This window comes from Chlorocebus sabaeus, chromosome 18 (genome assembly GCF_047675955.1).
Source record: "Chlorocebus sabaeus isolate Y175 chromosome 18, mChlSab1.0.hap1, whole genome shotgun sequence".
NCBI lineage: Eukaryota > Metazoa > Chordata > Mammalia > Primates > Cercopithecidae > Chlorocebus > Chlorocebus sabaeus.
This window is the reverse complement of record NC_132921.1, coordinates 36,388,861-36,408,668: the sequence shown is the minus strand read 5'-3', so window position 1 is coordinate 36,408,668 and position 19,808 is coordinate 36,388,861. Positions and strand designations below refer to the sequence as shown.

The 19,808-nt window shown below is 47.2% G+C and overlaps 1 protein-coding gene across 1 annotated transcript in view; it reads right to left on the bottom strand.

The window, feature by feature from the left end:
* Positions 1-19,808, bottom strand: part of LOXHD1 (lipoxygenase homology PLAT domains 1) — a 181,899-nt gene that overhangs the window by 72,955 nt on the left and 89,136 nt on the right. The window contains exons 17-21 of the mRNA XM_007974137.3: positions 17,466-17,658; positions 13,896-14,056; positions 10,903-11,377; positions 10,271-10,425; positions 8,175-8,308 (exon numbers count right to left, since the gene is read on the bottom strand). Of these exons, the coding sequence (XP_007972328.3) occupies positions 8,175-8,308; positions 10,271-10,425; positions 10,903-11,377; positions 13,896-14,056; positions 17,466-17,658 (1,118 nt within the window). The remainder of the gene's footprint in view (positions 1-8,174; positions 8,309-10,270; positions 10,426-10,902; positions 11,378-13,895; positions 14,057-17,465; positions 17,659-19,808) is intronic.

Sequence of the window (19,808 nt, the reverse complement as noted above, 5' to 3'; positions counted from 1 at the left end):
TTTTATCCAATCAAATAACTTAGGAATAATAGGCTATAGTTATAAATTATGACCAATTAAGGAAGAGAAGATAGAAATAAAGAAACAGGTGGGGTCAGAGCAGAGGTGGAGACAGAGCGTGTAGGAAGTTGGCGGAGGACAAGGACAGAGCGAGACACACACACAAAGAAAAAGCCAGGGAGGGACAGAAAAAAAGGCAAAGACAGAAAGAAAAGATACAAGCCCTCCCATGCATACAAAGAGAAAATGCACAGAGAGTCTGGATTTCCTGGAGCAAAATCTCCATTGTCCCTGAGATACTTGCACCATGACTTTAAAGCCCCTCAGCATGCTCACTACTGTAGAGAGCAGCACATCTCCTCTCAGAACCTGCTCCTTGTACCAACAGAACCAAAGCAGGAGTCAGGTATGGCCTGAGTGCTGAGCGTTCAGCTTCTATCCCCACAGTGCCAACAAGCACACATGAGGATTTAGGACACCAGGCCTACTGACTCCTACCTCTTCCTCCTCCAGGAATACATCCTGCTCAACCAGGCTTCTGGATACTGGGAGGGGACCAGGCAGGGGATTTTTAGTGAACAAAGGAGATGAGAGGAATGCAGGTGTTCTGAGCCAGATAAGCTCTCCACATTCCTAAACAAGGATGATGGAAGGAAAGAGTAAGGGCTTCAGTAAGCAGGAGGTTGAAACTGAGCATTGAACCAAAAGCTCGAAACTGTTAAAAGTATAAACTCCACTTGAAAGTAAAAAATTGAATGAGGAGATTGCAAATTTGAGTGTTGTACAATATAAATAATTTCATATAGAATTTCCCATTTTGTTTATAAGCTAAAGTCTGGACAACATCAAGTGTGAGTAAATCCTGGCTGAGTGGTGTACTGAGAAAAACATGGATCTGGAACTCAGGAATTCCGGATTTGTTTCCCTCCTCTGCCCCTAACAAGCTGTGAGATCCTAGGGATTAAACTGTACCACCCAGAAGGCTGGGGTGAGATGACCTGGAAGGTCTTTTCTGTCTCAACATTCTGGGACCTCTAGGATCCCTGGAGGAATGGGAGATTCCAGAGGACAATTTTTGTTTGATAAAATTTAAGAGAAAAAACTTTAACAACTTTTTGTTCAATCCTTTCCAGAAATCCCACCCAACATATTTGCCACATAAAACAACATTCAAGAATGGCATCTATCTTTAATTATTAAGGATCTTATAGGACCCCCCAGGCCGTCAATTAAAACATAAATCTTTGTTTCAGGGCTGGGAACAGAGGTAGAGAAAACATAGAATATCACATCAAATGTGGATGAAACTCAGGACACTAAACATATTTCCAGCCTTTTTTTTTTGGCATTTGCCTCTTTGCCTTTGAAACTGAGTGCATTAGACTTTATTATAGATCTTAAAAATGCAGCTAGCTAGAGTATTGAAAGAAAAAGGAAAGTAGCACAATCTCATTTAATCAACAAGCCAATAAATTTGGACAGGGTGACAAAGTAGCAGAGCCAATGATTAAGCAACTTAACAAAGATGCCCCAATTCAAGACAACGTACTCCCAAATATCCCACCATTTCTGTCATGTATCCTGAAACTCAAACATTAGAGGCTCATAGCTTTCAATGCTGAAGGATGCTGAATTTTTAGGTTATTTGTTAATATACATGGAATCCCTGGGCTGTAAGGGATTTTTAAGAGTCAGTGTGTGATCTGCCAAATCAGTTTTCCACTATAAGGATGATTACAGAAGCATATGTTCAGGAAAAGCTTCTATCAACCAGGGTCCCTGAGTGAACATGCTGAGCACAGTCCCCTGATACCCTACATCAGACATATAAGTGAGAAATAAATTTTTGTTGTGTTAGGCCACTGACATTTTAGCCCTGTTTGTTACTTAGCAGAACCTAGCCTATTCTGACTGATACAACTTGAGCATTAGTCTCAAATAAGTGGTAATCGAATTGATAAGGATGGAAGAGGTTGCTCAGGGAGTATATTTGTCTGTTCCTCCTACTGGGAAAACTATGACCCCATGAATGCAGAGTCTGCTTACTCATTGTTATATCCACAGCCCCTGGCATACAAGGCACTCATAATATCAATAGAATTGAAAGGCATTGTGTCCTCTGGGGGTAAATCTTTCTCGTCACCTTTTTCAAATTTCCTGAGATAACTCCTAAGTTTCTCAATTAGCCACCACTCTTTCCTTGAAGATGTACTTTCTTTATTCTAGTATTCTTTTGCCTAAGGTGGTGCCAAATCTTAGACTCCAGGAATTGTCTGAGCAGCACAAAGGAGGGAAGGAAAGACTAACCTCTTCTTATTCTAAATGTAACATCACTATTAATAAAAAATATCAATCTAGTGCCTTTGTAAACTGTCATTTTTTTTTTCAGAGTGGCCAAGGAGCAGGGCCTCTCAGGCTAGAGAAGGCAGGAGGAGTTCCAACATAAAATTTCCTGATTTCATAATCTTATAAAAAGCCTGGACCAGTGTAGTCCTTTACCAAAGGCACATGAGGCTGTGGGCAGACCCCAGGTTGACCCAAGGGAGACCTCAGATCCCGGGACACGCCATTCAAGTCCATCTAAAAGGGTCATGGTACATACATACAATGAAATATAATTCAGCCTTGAAAAGGAAGGAAATCCTGTCACGTGCTACAACATGGATGAAGCTTGAGGACATCACGCTGAGTGAAACAAGCCAGATACAAAAAGACAAATTCTGTAGGATTCCATTTCTATGAGGTCCCTAGAGTACTCAAAGTCACAGAGACAAAAAGTGGAATGGTGGTTACCAGGGGCTGATGGGAGGTGGAAAAGGGGAATAATTGTTTAATGGGTATAGTTTCAGTCATGCAAGATGAAAAAAATCTAGAGATCTGACACACAACAATGTGAATACACTTAACACTATTGAACTGTACACTTAAAAATGGTTAAGGTAATAAATTGTATGTTATGTGTTTTCTAACACAAATTTTTAAAAAAAATCCAACTCACTTGAGGCATAAAAACAAAAACAAATGAACAAACAAAAAACCATTCACAGCCCACAGTTGCAAACCAGCACTAAACAGGCTTTCTCATATAATCTTGATCACTTTTTGCCAGCCTGGGACTCCTATAAAGGACCTCAAATATCTTCCATTTAGAAATAAGAGCATTTTCTTTTTGGCAATTGAACTGCAGATCAATAAACTTGTACCCCTAATCCCCTCCTCCCTGTGTTTTGACCATCTTAGGCTCCTCTGCTCTCCAAACAGCCTCTGAGGTCAGGTGGGCTAGGAGCGGTGCTGAGACCCAGACTGCCATCTCCCACTTGGACAGCACAGCCCCTGGACCACACGGAGCTCTCCCTTGGCGTGACTCTGCAGGAAGCCAAGGCCTCCATGGCTTCATATCTTCTCCCAATCCCTTCTGCTCAGGCCAGCATCTCCCACCAGTGCCTGATCCCAGTTGGCATTCTCCTGCTTCTGGCTTCCTGTTTGTGAAATCTGGCCAACCAAAAGCCTGGGTGTGTTTTCAAGCTCCTCAGCACGGCTTTGAATGCCCTCATCTGCTCCTCTCCAGCCTCCCTTTCCATTTTTTCCTGTTTCCCACCCCTTCACGTCCCTTATGTACCAGACAAATAGAATTACTAATTCCTTTCTGTGTGTGCCCCTTAATTGTCCAATTCGGTGCCACCTGCATCACATTTTTTTCCAACCATTTCTAATGTTCTTTTTCCCAAGCACCAAATATCCAAGGCTGCTGTTCATGAAGGCCCATCTCAGATGCCATCTCGTCCCGAAGATGCCCCCACCCACGACTCCCTCCTCTCCCTGAGGTCACCCCTGAGACAACCACCACTGTCACTGTGCCTTATAGTCACCTGTGTTTTATCTCCTTCACTTGCTAACAGTGCTAGCTCCTTAAGAATAATCCCACATTCCTGCAGCCTTTCCCAGCTGTCAAGCCACTTTTCCATGTTAACTAATTGGACTCTCATTGTCAAGGGGAAAGAAGCACTGCCGTATCGCACTGGGATCAAGCAGGATGCTGGGCCCCTAAACACATTTTCTCATCTAGTCCTCATGACGATTTTGTGGGTGAGGTTTATTATGCCCGTTGTACGGATAGAAGGCCTGAGGCTCAGAGGACTTCCATAGGCCACATAAGAGTGGAAGAGAAAGTACTTAAACTTAAATCATCAGCTTCCTAGACCATCACAGTTCCTTTCTTCAAAAACAGAGTCATATCTGAGGAGCTATTTAACCCCCAGCACTTAGCATGGCATGTGTTTGTCAAATTAATGAACAAACCAACAAATTAACCATCATTTTTATTCATTAGTGTATTTAATAAGTATTTATGGTATGCCTGTAGTGTGCCAGACACTCTTCTAGGTACTGGGGTGGACACAGCAGTAAATGAAACAAATGAGGTCATTAACGACATGGAACTTACATTCCATTGTGGGGAGATGAGCAGCGCCTAAATACACCAGCTCATAGTAGGTCAGATGATAAGCTGATATAAAGAAAAATAAACAGAGAAAGAGAAATGAGGGGAAGTGGGTATGCTAGGCCTCACTGAGAAGGTGACATTTGAACAGAGGCCTGCCTGAAGAAAGCATGACAGGAAGCCACTGGGGGGAAGGACTGCTAGGGAGTGTGGACAGCAAATGCAAAGGCCTTGAGATGGGACCATGTCTGCTGGGTTCAAGGAACAGCAAGGAGTGAGCAAGGGGTAACCAGAATAGACAGATGAGGGGCATAGAGCAGACCTGCAGGCCCAGCAGGCCACCAAACATGCTTTGGCTTTGACTCTGAGTGACCAGGAGCTTCTGTAGGATTTGGAGCAAAGGAGCGGTGTGATCCTGGTCACTGGGCTGCTGTAGTCAATAGAACGGCCTTGGGCAAGCAGGGCACAGGTCAGGAAGCTTCGATCGGGGGGGCGGGGGATGGTGAAGATAGAGGGGATGAGGTCGGACTCATGCTCTTCTGATGGAAGGCCCAACAGGTTAAAGCCAATGGACTGGGGACAGGGCATGGGTGGCAGAGAGGCATCCAAGAGGTCTAGTCTGCATGCAGGATGTTGACTGGACATTTCAACAGTAAGGGAGATGTGAGTGTTCTCAAATCCTTTTGGCTGCAAAAACCTTATTTCTGAGCTCATAAAGGTCATGGAGAACCTGGGGAAGGTATTGACAGAAAAGGTGGTGTCTTTCCAAGAAAGGGGAGATTCACAATTCTGATTCAGTTTCTTCTGAACTTCTATAATTTTTTGTCTAGCTCCCACAGTAGGCTTTGCGTAGAGCTGCTCTTGGCTTGAAGATTGTTAAGGCCAGCTCATCACAGAGCTCTGACGGACTGCTACTTCAATAGCAAAGGAAGCAAAGGACTGTCAACTAGCCATGCCAACAGAAAGGGATGGGGAGAGAAGAGGAGGAGATGAGGGAAGGGCAGAGTGAAGGGAGGAAGGAAGAATATAAAGGGAGGGGGGAAAAGAAGAGTAATGAGAAGACTCTATTCACAAGAGCAATAAAATATAATATACCTGAGCATAAACTTAACAAGAATGTGTAGCAGTTATGTGTAGGAAATTGTAAAGCATTACTGAGGTACATAAACAGCTGGATAAATGGAAAAGTGTACCGGGGGGTAGCACTTATTCTAAATATGCAATTCTCTACACATACACTTAATGGCATAACAATCAAAATTCCAAGAGGATGTTTTTTTTCAAATCACTTAATGTCTTGATTTGAAAAAGGCAAGAATAGCTAATATTTTTAAAGAATAATGAAGGAGGACAAGTACTGACAGGCATTACAATAGATTATAAAGCTATAATCATGTTTAAATTGTTGGGCTAGCCCAGAAATGCCAAATCAGTGGCAGAGAATTACTAACCCTGATGGAGCTGCAAGAAGAAGCCGGGGATGTTCAGTTTGTCCCCAGCCTCACGGTTCTGCGGCACCTTTTCCTGTCCAAGCTTAAATGCCTTGGAGTTTTAGAACATCTTAAGAAGTTAGGCTGGCAACATGAAGCCCATTTATCAGAAGAGGAAACAAAAGCCCATAAAGATGGCATGACTTGTCCAGGGTGACCTGACAAGTTTCTGGCAGAGGTCAGACCCCAGGTCAGACCCTGGCTCCCAGCCACAGGGCTGTCCTACGGCCTTCATGTGGTGTCACAATGATCTCACAAAAAAACATGACAATGGGCTGTCTGTGAGCTGTGGCTAGTGTTCCCTCGGGCTGGTAGAGTAGGGTAGGGTGGGAGATGGGAGAACCCTGTCACCCCCTGTCCTGCACAGAGGGGAGCCCAACAAGACTATGGGCTGGGAAGTTGATTTAATTCAAGCAAGGTTATCGGCTGGGAAGTTGATTTAATTCAACAAATATTTGTTACAGGGTACTCACTAAATTCTAGGCACTGGCAGGCCCTCAGCAGCCCCAAAACCCACTCAGGATCACTCATGCTTTCTTCTCTATCCCACGCCACTCATACAAGGGGACTTCTCTCCTTTCTCTTGCCCCTGGGCCCCTTACACCCAAGGGGCAACGTGGCCTAATGGAAAACACGTCCAATTCAACATGGACGGTCTGGAGTTCCGGTCCTGGCCGTGGCACTGACTGATTTTGGGGCTGTGGCTTAACCTCCCTGGGGTGTGGATCTATGGGAAGATATAACACTCTCTTCCCAACCCAGCTCCTGTGGCAGCTGTGAGCCTCCAGCAGGGGTCAGCAAACTATGGTCGTCAGGCCTAATCAGGCCTATGCTGCTTGTGAACATCCATAAGCTTTGTATGAATTTACATTTTTAAATGGCTGGAGGAAAAATCTAAGGAAGCACAATATTTTTAGACATGTGAAAATTATATGAATTTCAAATTTCAGTGTCCATAACATTTTATTGGACACTGATATTTGAAATTCATATAATTTTCACATGTCAAAATAACACGGCCATGTCCAATCATTTAGGTATCATCTATGACTGCTTTTGTGTTACACCAGCAAAGCTGTTGTTCCAGAGACAAAATGCCTGCAAAACCTAAAATATTTACTATCTGGTCTTTACACAAAATGTTTGCTGACCCCTAGTATACAATATTAAAAGAATGTACTAGAAGTTGCTTTATACGTGGAGAGGCTTGTGGCTGAGCTATGCCTGGGAATGGAGACTGGACCAAGGAGGGTCTGGTAGGGATTAGAAATCCTGTATCTCTGAACAGATGGACCTCAAGAGTTGCTGGTCTGGGAGATCTACCGGACTGTCTTCTCACAGGGCAGGTGATACTGGGGGCTGCCAATGAGAGAAGAGGGAGAGAGGCAATGCCCATCCAACCTGCAACACGGGCAAACCTGCTCTGGTGGCCATGACAGGCGACACAGCCAGCCTAACCTCACCCTCAGATGTCACCCAGCCCACCCTCAGCCTCAGACATCACAGCCAGCCCACCCTCAACCTCACACCTGGCCACCTTCATTCTCAGATGTCACCCAGTCCACCCTCACCCTCTGACGTCACAGCCAGCCCACCCTCACCCTCCAGTGTCACAGCCAGCCCACCCTCAGCTTCAGACATCACAGCCAGCCCACCCTCACCCTCATACCTGCCCACCCTCATTCTCAGATGTCACCCAGTCCACCCTCACCCTCTGATGTCACAGCCAGTCCACTCTGACCTTCTAGTGTCACAGCCAGCCCACCTTCACCCTCCGACATTACCCAGCTCACTCTCAGCCTCAGACATCACCACCAGCCCACGCTCACCTTCATAACCACCCACCTTCATTTTCAGATGTCACCCATTCCACCCTTACTTTTCAATGTCACAGACAGTCCACCCTCACCCTCCGACATCACAGCCAATCCACCTCACTCTCCAATGTCACACCCAGCCCGCCCACACCCTCAGGCATAACCCAGCTCACCCTCAGCCTCAGACATCACCCCCAGCCCACCCTCACCCTCATACCCACCCACCCTCACTCTCAGGTATCCCCCAGTCTACTCTTACTTTTGGATGTCACAGCCAGTCTACCTCACCCTCAGGTGTCACCCAGCCCACCCTCACCCTCCGCCATCACAGCCGGCCCACCCCCAGTCTTCTTCCAGGACTACCTCAGACAGGCAGACATGGCCTCCCTCAGAGCAAGACCCCTCCCCGACCCCCGCCCCACTCACGTGATCTCGTTGTTCATGTCAGTAATATCTATTCTGTCCAGGAACCAGCCTGCTCTGTTGCCTGTGTTGTCGTGGCGAATCCGAATCTTGGTCAGGGCCCCCAGGTCAATGGCATAGATGGTGAAGGTGTCCGTCTGTGAAGGGCCAGGGAACACTCAGTGGGGTAAGACCTACCCCTCCCCACCTGTCCATTAGCTCCACCCTCCCGAGGACCACGGCAGCCAGGCAGAGGCCAATGGTGAGACCCAAAGCGACCGTGGGGATGATGGAAAATGTCACTTAGTAGTCTGGTGTTTGGTCTGCACGATTGTTTCCCTAACTTGTCCCTGCCAGGGGATCTTCTCACTCTCATTATGTCCAGGAAAGTGGAAGGAGGAGAGGAAGAGTGAAAGTGACCTTGAGAAGCAGAAGAGAAGATAGGTTGGCTGGATGCCCACATTTGTGGTGGGTGTTTTGTGTGCAGGAGAGGGGGGTGCACTGAAACCCTCTGCTATGTGTGCAAGTGTGTGCATAATCTGCTTCAATCATATATTCGTATTAAGTACTTGCTATGAGCTGGTGCTATGCAAATCCAAAGTGATTGACAGAAACTGAAGACGAATTTGCCCACCGTTTAGGTGTGAAGAGGGCCATGTGGATCACACTGTGTGAATGCACACACTATTCTATGCGTGGGAGGAAGCAGACCACACCAGGACCCTATAAGTAAATGGGGTCTTCTTGGATATAACTTTTTTGACTCTTAATTTTGAAAAAGATTTTAAATCTACAGAAAACTTTCAGAAATAGTATGATGAAAGTTCATATACCTTCATTTAGATTCTGCGCTTATTTGTAACATTTGCTTTCTCACTCTATGTCATCTCTCTTGCACTCTCTCTCTTGCTCTATGTTTTTCTAAATCATTTGAAAGTAAGTGGCAGATACCATGATTCTTCTTCCCTAAATTCTTCAACCTGGATTTCCTAAGAACAAGGATATTCTCATACAATCACACTAGAATGATCCAATTCAGAAAACTTAACATCAACACAATGCTATTATCTAATATACAGTCCATGTTCAAATTTTATCAGTTGTACCAGTTACATAGTCCTCTATAGAATTTTTTTCCTAATCCAGAAATACGTGGCTATAATTTTTAGAGGAAAACACTGAAACGCAGAAATAAACTACATCCTCAAGTCATGGGGAAGATTCTTTAAAGAAAAAGCAGGGGGGCCCTGAAATAAATCAAGCAATGAGCCCAGAAATATGTTAATTAATTTAGTTCATTTTTTAAAATCTCTGTTAATGAGAGAACTTGGCTTTGGGTAGAGGCAGGAATGGGAAGGGTGAGATAAGAGAGAGTTTTCTAGCCAGGGGATATTATAAAATCTTGAAGGACAAAGATGATGGCTTTATTTTTCATGATTTTCCCACTACACCTGGAAGAGTAAGGTAAGAAATTCATGAATTTCTTTTCATGAATTCCCACTGCATTAGGATACAGTTCTGGCTTCTCAGCCTGTCTCTTAAGCCTCTCATGACCCCACCCACCCCATACCCTAAATTGGTCTTATCCAAGCTTATCCACTGGGGCTCAGCACTGATTACAGCTCAGCTAAAAGACGCACTGTCCCAAACTGGCCTTCCCCATTTCCACCTCCGTATCTTTGCTCATGTGCTTCCACCTTCTGAGAACATCTTCCACTGTCGCCTTTATATGTCTACACCATGCTCACCTGCCAAGGCCCAGTTTAGGTTGCTCCTTCCCCCCGGTTTTCCCCAAGACACCATCTTGCGGCGAGGACTTCCTCTTGAACCCCCGCATCCCTACCGAGTGCCCCAGCATCTGCCACACAATGCCATTACCTGTTTGTTCCTGTGGGTCAGCTGGCCTGTGGGCTCTATGTGCTGGGACCCTGCCTGCAATTCTCTCATAACCCCCCACAAAATATCAGTGTTACTGAAGAGGTACTGCCGTGAAACCTGGTGGGATGAACAAGTCACACTGCCAGACACAGCAGCCATTGTGCTAGGATGGGCTGCCATGGGAATCTCAGAGGGCACCACACCCACAGCACCCACCCAGGGGCCAGAGACCCTCACCCTACCTGCCCCTGCTCAAATTTGTTGGACTTGTCTGACTTCTTCAGGGGTCGTTCACCTGTGTCCCCATACTCCTCGCCGTAGATAGTTAGGTAGACGTTGGCATCAGTGCCAGCCTTGGGCACATTCCCCGTGATCACCTGGACCTCATAGATGTTTGCTGGAGACACAGAAAGATGCAGTGTGGAGGGCCTCGGGGCCATGGGGTGAATGGACCTGAGGCATAGCCTCTCAGATCCAGCCAGATCCCAGAACAGGAGGGATCTTCAGATGCCTCTACCCTAACCTGGGACTGAGACTGCCCCCAATCCCAACCCCAGACTCCTTCACCATGAAGCCAGCAGGCAGCCCTCCTACTTCATGTCCCCTCAGTCAATTGTATTGAGTCATATCAGGGCTCTTCCCAAAGTCACCAATTCCTCCTGAGAACCTCAGGAAAAGTGCCATGCTTATCCCCAAACAGCAGTGTAAATGGTGGCATTTCACACGCGGGTCAAGAGAGTTATTTGGGAACCATGATGGGTGCCTACCTATCTGACCTCCATGTGAGGGGGATCTAGGCCCCCTGCCCCCAGTGGCCCCCCTTTAGGGGAACTGTCTGACCACTGCCCCGCCCCCCGACCCCACCCCTGCTTACGCTCAGGACCCGGCTTGCCAGCTGGCACCAACTCCACGACAAGTTCGTTGTCCTCCTTGCCCCGGGCCAGCCAGCGGTGGGCTTCGAACTTGTGCTGCTCAATCACCTCCTGCATCCCTGGCCCAAGCTCCTCCTCTTCCTCCTCTTCTTCGGTCTCCTCCTCCTCCTCCTCCTCTGATGAGGACTCTTCTGATGAGGACGACTCCTCCTCCTCCCCCTCCTCCTCTTCATCGCTGCCTTTCCTCTTCTTCTTCTTCTTCCTCTGCAGCTTAGCCTTCAGCCGCTCCTTCTTGAGCAGCTGCCGCAGCTTGTCCTTCTCCTTCTTCTTCCGGGCCTCCTCCTCCGGTGTGAGGTCCACCTCCCGCACCACCAGGTGCCGCAGCCACACGGTGTCCACGAACCAGCTGGGCCCAAAGCCCTCGCCTGTGTGCCCGAGCCGGAGCTTGTAAACCTCGCCCACATCGGCTGCCTCCAGCTGTTCAAAGAGCAGGGCAGTGGCTGTTGTGGCCCCAGCATCCTCCTCCCAGCCCCCATTCCCACCCCCAAAGAGCCAAGCTCAAGGCCTGTTTGCTGAGCTGCAGGATGGAGAGGGCTGGGGCCTCTGTGCTCAGATCCTTCCACCAGCTCCCTCTGGCCACACCTGTCTTGGTTCCGCTGGGATCAACTGACCCCATCCCCCAATCAAGTTTATTTCTTCCAACCTCTGTGGTGGCCAAGTTGGTCTCCCTCTTCTTCTCTCTTAAACATACACGCCTGCATGTATACACACACACACACACACACACACACACACGCACGCACGCGACTCATTCCTATGATTTCTATGTCCCTATTATGGCTCATATAGTTTCCTTATTTAGCCTGCCTTTATCCCCTCCTCTACTTGTAGCTAAAATCTATTCATTCAGGTTCCTGTGTTTCATTACTTTTTTTAACTTTGTGCCTCTGTGTTCTCTTCACAAAAATTTTCAGTGTTAACCATGTATAACTTTCATAATAAGCAAAAAACAAAAGTACTCTTTTCCAAAAACAAAAATTTCACCCACACCCACAGAGGCCCAAGCTCCTTCCTCCCCCAACCCTGAGCACATGGCTTCAGCCTGACTGCATCTTCCCCAAGAGCACAGAGGGGGTCCAGGGTTTAGCTCTGGTGCCAGTCTGGCCTGGATGCCCTCTTCATCCTCATGAGCTGGTCTCTGCCCTCTTGATTATGAGTTCCTTAAGGGCAGAGACCATCATTTTCAGTCTCTACCAGGATGGGCATAGCACACGACTGGCCCAAAGGGCGGTGATCATGGCGTCATCAACTCTAGATCATGAGGCCTGAGCTCGGTCCTGAGCCCTAGGCTCTGAGGAAGGAGCCACATGGAGGTGGGGTCTGGCCTGTCCCCTGCAGCACTCAGGGGAGGGCTCACATGGGGGTTGTTGCTAGTCAGTGTCCTCCCAGGCTTCCTGATGCTGATGAGCCCCTGTCTGGGGTTTGACCCTTCTCAAAGCCTGGTCCCACCAGTTCTTCCACTGAGTGCCAGGGCGAACTGAGGCCAAGGCTGTCCCATGAGTTCCACAGTGTCCTACAATTCAAGTCCAGACCTAGATGAGAACTCAGGCCTTCTGGCCCCCTGTTCATGAGTCCACAATGTAGCCAATAAACCACCTTTGCCAGAAAATTACCAATCATGGCAGAGCCCAGGGCCCCTGGGAGAGTGGAATTTATCCTTCTCAGCTACTTAGGGGAAAGGCTCTGGACCTTCTTCGGTGCATTAGCTCTCCTCTTCAGCATTTCCCAGATTACAGCACCCCTGCAATCAACCTTGCCAAGGAGGCCGGCTTGCTGCACCCCTGGCCTCCCTCACATCTGTCTGCCCAGCTGTGCCTTCATCCACCACCACATCCAGTAAATTGGCGTCCAGAAGACATGCTCTCCGGTTCCATCTCCATAGCTGGGCACTCCTTCCCAAGTGCATTCCCTGACGTTGACTCTTGATCATTATAGGGACTGTGAAGCCAGCCAGGTAGGTATGATAAAGCTAGGTTTTAACTGATGAGGAAGTGAAGGCTCAGATAGCTAAAATACTTGGGCCTCTGCCTCCTCAGCAGTGTATGAGGGCGTCTGGCTCAATGAGGCTCCCTCCAGCTCTGATGTTCCAGACACCTATGACCCTGGCCCAGGTCCCAGTTCAGCCAGGACTGTCTTCCCTGGGCACTGGGTAAGATTCTTTGCTGAAGGCTAAGGTGCTCCTGGCATGCAGAAACACAGGGCACCCAGCATGAACATGCTGCCTGCACACATACATCTGCACATGCACACACACTGTCATGTCTATAATTAAACATTCCTGTTTCCCCTAAGGGGCACCACCCTTGCATCCTCCTCTCTTGCCAACAACATGCCCACATTCTCATCTCTTTTTTCCTTCTATTGAAATACTTGGAAAGGAAGAACGGAGACCCGGGACACTCAGGAAACAGCCATAAAATTCCAAGTCTCCCAGTGCCCTGGCTGGGAAGCATTTTCTTGTTATCAGGCTTGTGAGAACTGTAGACTCAGAGGCCACAGGACCGGGAATGAGTGGAGGAACCACAGCCTTAGTGCCATCTTTTGGCAGATTAGAATTACCTGCCCTCATGGTTCTCAGGGTTGGCAGCACGTTAGTAATCCCTGGAGGAGCTTTTAAAAGTACACCCAGAAAATATATCCCATCCCCAGAGGCTCTGATTTGTCTGATGTGGGGTGTGTACCAGGCAGCACTTTTTTCTTAAAGCTCCCCAGGTGATTGTAACATGAGGCCAGGGGTGGGAACCACTGATCTAGTCCAATCCCCTCATTTTAGGCCAAAAGCTCAGGTCTGGAGAGAGGAAGCATCTTCCACCCAGCTGGAGGGAGGCAGCCCATTCTCAGGTGAGTATTGACTGAGGAAATTAGTACACCCAGGGAAGCATCTTGGTGTCCACTGGGACTGCTGTTGGCACCCCCGCTCCTTGACCCCACATACCTGGAATGTGTCCTTGGATGCCCGTTCAAAAACTTTCGAGCGGCTGGAGAGGAAGAGCACTTCTGTCTTGCCTTTCTCTCCATAGATCTGCATGTAGACTCGGGCACTGGTGCCTGCGCCACCCACATCTCCTGTCCAAATCTCAACCTCATAGTGGACCACTGGGTGGGCACATGCAGAAGTGGAACATTTAGAAATAATAACAACAACAATGATAGTAACAAAACAAGCCCTTCCTTAGCCTGTTCCGGGTGCCTGGTGCTTCACAGCCATTCGCTTATCTAATCTACTCCTCAACACCCTGAGTAAGCACAATCATTCCCATTTTGCAGGTAAACAAACTGAGGCTTAGAGGAGACTAGGTGGTGGAAATGCCCAATCTAAGCAATCAGACACATATCCCAGTCATCCTCTGCACCACATGCACCAGGAAGGAGGAGGAATCACATAACAGCTGGCGATCCCTGCTGTGTGCCTGCCTGCTACAGTTTGCATGTTTGTCTTCTCCAAAACTCATGCTGAAATGTCATTGCCATTGTAACCGTATTCAGAGGTGGGACCTTTAAGGAATGATTAGGCCCCCCAAAATGCTTATGTTGAAGCACTAACCCCAGGACCTCCGAATGTAACTATATCTGGAGATAAGAGTCTTTAAAGAGGTGACTAGTTTAAATGAGACCCCCAAGGGCAGGCCCTAATCCAAGCTGATTGGCATCCTTATAAGAAAAGGAAGTTGTGGCACACAGGGAAACACCAGGGATGCAGTGAGACACCAGGGATGCGGAGAGACCAGGTGAGTCCACAGTGACGAGGCAGTCCTAACCTAACACAGTAATGCAGAGAGCAGTGAGCGCAGAGAGAGCAATCCATCAAAAAAGGAGACTCACTCTAGAAAAAACAATAAGCTCTACGAAAGATGAAAAGCGATTATCATAAGGTAGGTGACTCAGCAGTGAATAATATTGACATACTTATAATAATATAAAAATTGAACACTGATTTAGCTGTTTTGAAGGCTGGAAGGACGGGGAGAGAGAGAGATACAGTGAGTGTGTGTGTGTGTGTGTGTGCGCGCGCGCACGCACATGAGGGCCCATACAAGTGCCTGTATATGTTAAAAGAGCTAAATCCTCCTCTTTCATAGTAGGAAGTCAATAGATAATGTCTAAGACTGTAAAATTAAAAAACTGAGGCCAGGCACGGTGGTTCAGGCCTGTAATTCCGCTGCTTTGGGAGGCAGAAGGATTGCTTGAGGCCAGGAGTTCAAGATCAGCCTGGGCAACACAAGATCCCCATCTATACAAAAATAAAATAAAAATAAAAATAAAAATTGAGGGGTATGGTGGCATGTGCCTGTAGTCCCAGCTACCCAAGAGGCTGAGGCAGGGGAATCGCTTGAGCCCGGGAGTTAAGGGTGCAATGAGTTGTGATTGTGTCACTGCACTCCAGCCTGGGTGCCAGAGCAACATCCTGTCTCTAAAAAGTAAATAAGTAAAAATTGATAGGTATATTGTTTAAAAATATGGAGCTAAATTTCAGAGGAAAAATCTAAAGTAAGGTTGTTGCCATTGAAGAAGAGGGGTGGGGTAAGGGGAAGAGGTGGGTAAGGGAACTATTGCTTTTTTATCTTCATCTTTATCTTTATCATCTTGATTAATATCTATACTACTCTGATGGAATTCCAGTGTTGATTTATAAAATGAGGGAAGGAGTTGATTCTCATACTGGCAAGTGCCATTACAAAGCATGTGTATATAACAGCCCTAAAGGAACTTGCAGGTTGCTTGGGGAGATTAGACACACATATGAAAAGATATTCAAAGAGTTCTGGGAGCGAGAGATGTGATTTCATACTGGGGTTCCCTCTCAGGGAAGCTGCTGTGGAAGTGAGCCTTGGGCAGTTGCTTTCAGGGCCAATGTAGAAATGCAGAGGTGAGGCCAGCATGGTGGCTCACGTCTGTAACACTAGCACTTTGGGAGCCCAAGGCAGATGGATCACTAGGGTTCAGGAGTTCGACACCAGCCCAGACAACATGGTGAAACCCTGTCTCTACTAAAACTACAAAAATTAGCCAGGCATGGGGACGCACACCTGTAGTCCCAGGTACTCAGGAGGCTGAGGCAGGAGAATTGCTTGAATCTGAGAGGAGGTTGCAGTGAGCTGAGATTATGCCACTGCACTCCAGCCTGGGTGACAGAGTAAGGCTCTGTCTCAAAAAAAAAAAAAAAAAAAAAAACCCAAAAAAAAAAAAGCAAGAAATGTAGAGGTGAGAAGGGACAGTCTCTGTGCCAGGCTTTGGTCCCACTGTCTTCCTCCTCAGAAATGTCACCATCCTATCCAAAAAGGCCCTTCACCCACACCAATGCTAACCCTTTATCCTGTTTCATGTTCCTCCTGGTTGTTCACTGGCATTATCCTATTATTGTCTGTCTCCCCTGTGGAATATAAAGCATTCGAGAGCAAGGGTTTGCTCACAGCTGCCTCCACAAAGCTCAGAGCAGTACTGGCAGAGAGAAACCCTCAAGAGACAGTCATTCCTCAGTATCTGCAGGGATGGGTTCCAGAACCCCCAAGCATACCCAAATCTGAGGATACTCAAGTGCCTCATATAAAATGGCATAGTATTTGCATATAACCTACACACATCCTCCTACATACTTTAAATATCTCTAGGTTACTTATAATACCTAATACAAGGTAAATGCTATATAAATAGTTGTTATACGTTACTGTTAGGGAATAATGGCAAGGAAAAAAGTCTGTATATGTTCAGTACAGATGCAAGTTTTTTCCAAATGTTTTGTTTGTTTTGGGTTTTTTTGTTTGTTTTGTTTTTTTTTGAGCAGAGTCTCACTCTGTCACCCAGGCAGGAGTGCAGTAGCAAAATCTCAGCTTACTGCAAGCTCCACCTCCCGGGTTCACACCATTCTCCCGCCTCAGCCTCCCAAGTAACTGGGACTACAGGCGCCCGTCATCATGCCTGGCTGATTTTTTTGTATTTATTTAGTAGAGACGGGGTTTCAGCATGTTAGCCAGGATGGTCTCCATCTCCTGACCTCGTGATCCGCCCACCTCGGCCTCCCAAAGTGCTGGGATTACAGGCGTGAGCCACTGTGCCCGGCCTCCAAATGTTTTTGGTCCTTGGTTGAATCCACCGATGCAGAACCCACGGATGTGGAGGGCTGACTGTGTATTTTTTTGAATAAATGAATGAATAAACAGTTTTATCACCTCAGCCAGTCTTCATCGCAGAAGACATGAACTAAGTCTCAAACTCCTACACAGGGTTGAGAGTGTGCATTTCCTAATAAAGTCATTTGCCGCCTTTAGTCCAGAAAAAAGTGTTTCATCCTTTGGGTCCTCAGTTTCCTCATCTATAAAATGAGCCCTTCTTTCCTACGAGAACCATGGTACCAGAGGCAGTGAAAGCCCCCATGTTCCTCCCTGCAGGACCGTACCAGCAGCACTTATCAGCAAGACCCACTTTGCTCCATGGTCCCTCCTCCTTCCCCTCAGCCCCCTCCCCCCATGGGAAACAATGGGTGGTCCCACCACAGCCTCCTCCATACATTTCTGGATCTCCACCACCTCGCTGGGATACAGCTCCACCTCCAGACGCCCATCAGCCTGGTTCTTATCCAGCCAGCGGTTGGCGGGAAAGGTGTACTGCTTGCCTTGACGGGGCACACGGATCTGAACGCTGCCCAGGAACCAGCTGGCATGCATGCCGGTGCTATCATGCCCAATCACCAGCCGGTTGATCTGAAGGAAACCCGAGTGAGGGTGAGCAAGGAGCCATTGTGTAGAAACCTCCATGCCCCCATCCCTACCTCCCACACACCAGCAAAAACAGCACTACTCAACCCAGGTCTCCAGTCCCCAGGAGAGGGAAGATCCATGGAAGAGTTGGGGTCCCATTCCTGCCCCACCATCAGTCAGCTGGGGGGCCAGGGCATCACCTCACCTGCCTGGAGCCACCATTCTCTTCTCCTAAGCCCAGCACACCTCCCAGGGCCATGGTGAGAAACAAGAGGGGAGTGGAGGTGACAAGAACTTTGAAAGCTCCACTAGTACTTAATCACATTAGGTCATGGCCACGTGAGAAAGCAAATGTTTAAAATGTTTGCCATCACCTTCCAATCACTGTGTTATTGATTTGGTTTGGTTTTGAACAATACACAGTTGTATATATTTCTGCATTTCTTCAACATACCCATCCTGAAGGTGACAGAATATCACCCATCCTGAAGGTAACAGACTATGCAGGCAACCTCTCAGTACTCTGTGGTTCTGTAACCAATTCCTCTCACTCTTGGACCCAAGGAACACTTTTCTTTTCCAATAACACTCTATAATTGCTTTGTGATTTTGCATTTTAACATCTTTGCCCCCATGGGCAACATAGAGGGGAGTGCAGACGATCATATCACCATCCTTATATGTACTTGGTTTTTCAATGTTTGGATTGCTTTTATGTATTTTTCTTTTTGAAATGCTGTATACAGAGCAATTTTAACATCAGATGGAATTATCAGATGGCCTTTGAGAACCCTTGCAGCCCTCAGATTCTCTCTGTGATGGTTTGAAGACGTGACGTTAGCCGTGAGTCTGGTGCCAAAAGGCCAGATTTAGAAAACTGTCCATGCAGGCCTGCTCTCTCTCTTCTGAGTCCTAAGTGCCTCTTTGCAGCTGGTAATGGCAACAATGTCAGAGTTAAGTGCATGCAGCCAGTCCCATGGAATTGTCAGAAGAAAACCAGCTAAGCTTAAAAAGCCTGAGAGCCCTCTGGGTGCATGTCAAGGCACAGGGAAGAGTTTTGTTGTTCTTCTATGATGCCAGGACTGTGAAAGTCCCAGGGAGGGATTGACTGAAAGGGTAAAGACAAGGTAGGTGTCTGATATGACTGGATGCTCCCTAAGGGCAGGCACTAGCTCAGTTCTACAACACTTCACACCTGACATAGACTAATTGTTCAGTAGCATTTACTGAGCACTTAGTATGAGCATGTGGGTGTTATTCACATATCTAATGCTAATAACAACCCCATTAGGATCCCATGTTGTTATGAATGAGGAAATGGAGGCAAAAACAGGTTTAATAACTTACACATGGCAGGAAAGTGGAAATGGGTCTCAAATATGCAGTTGGCAGCCAGAGCCCATGCTCTCAACCTCTTGGCCACACTGCTTATTGAGGGGATTTCAGAAACTCAGGAAGAAGCTTAAATGCCCTCCCACTGCCGCCCTACTCTTCCTAGAGGTCTCATTTACACGCCAGCTGCTGCCCAAAATCCTTTAGTAAAGGGAACAGCATTTTCACTCTGCAATTATTGATTAAGCTTAAAATGTAAATACATTTTGATAAACGAAAACACTGATTTAAGTTCATTAACCTCAAGGTATAAATGACTGACATGAGATCTTTCCCTTGAGTGAGTTTTGATGGGAGAAGAGATTCCTAGGACCTGAAATAGGGTTGGACTCCCTGAGATGGAAGGGGCAGGAAAGATGAGGTTCCAGGTAGAGGGCTTTTTACCATCTCCATTTCCACCAAGCCACACCCTGGGAGCAGCAGGTAGTAATGCAAATCCCAGCTCAGTCATTTCTAGAGACATCTTCAATCCTCAAGTCTAAGATTTAGAACTGTGTTTCTCCAGGCGATGTCAAGGAAGATTCTTACCTTGGCCAAACTCTAGCCAGGCTCCTGAACCCTTTCTCAACTGAGCCTCAATCTTGGCCTATAAAGACTTGAACAAAACACTAACATAGTTTCTAACAGCTCAAGGTCACATCCCTAGGGTGACCCTAATCCCCCTTACTGTGCCTGCCTTAGAAAACTCAAGGCTGTCAAAATAATTTACTGTTGGTTCCAGCCAGCACCTGAGGGTAGGGCTTCTGTCTGCCAGACTCTTG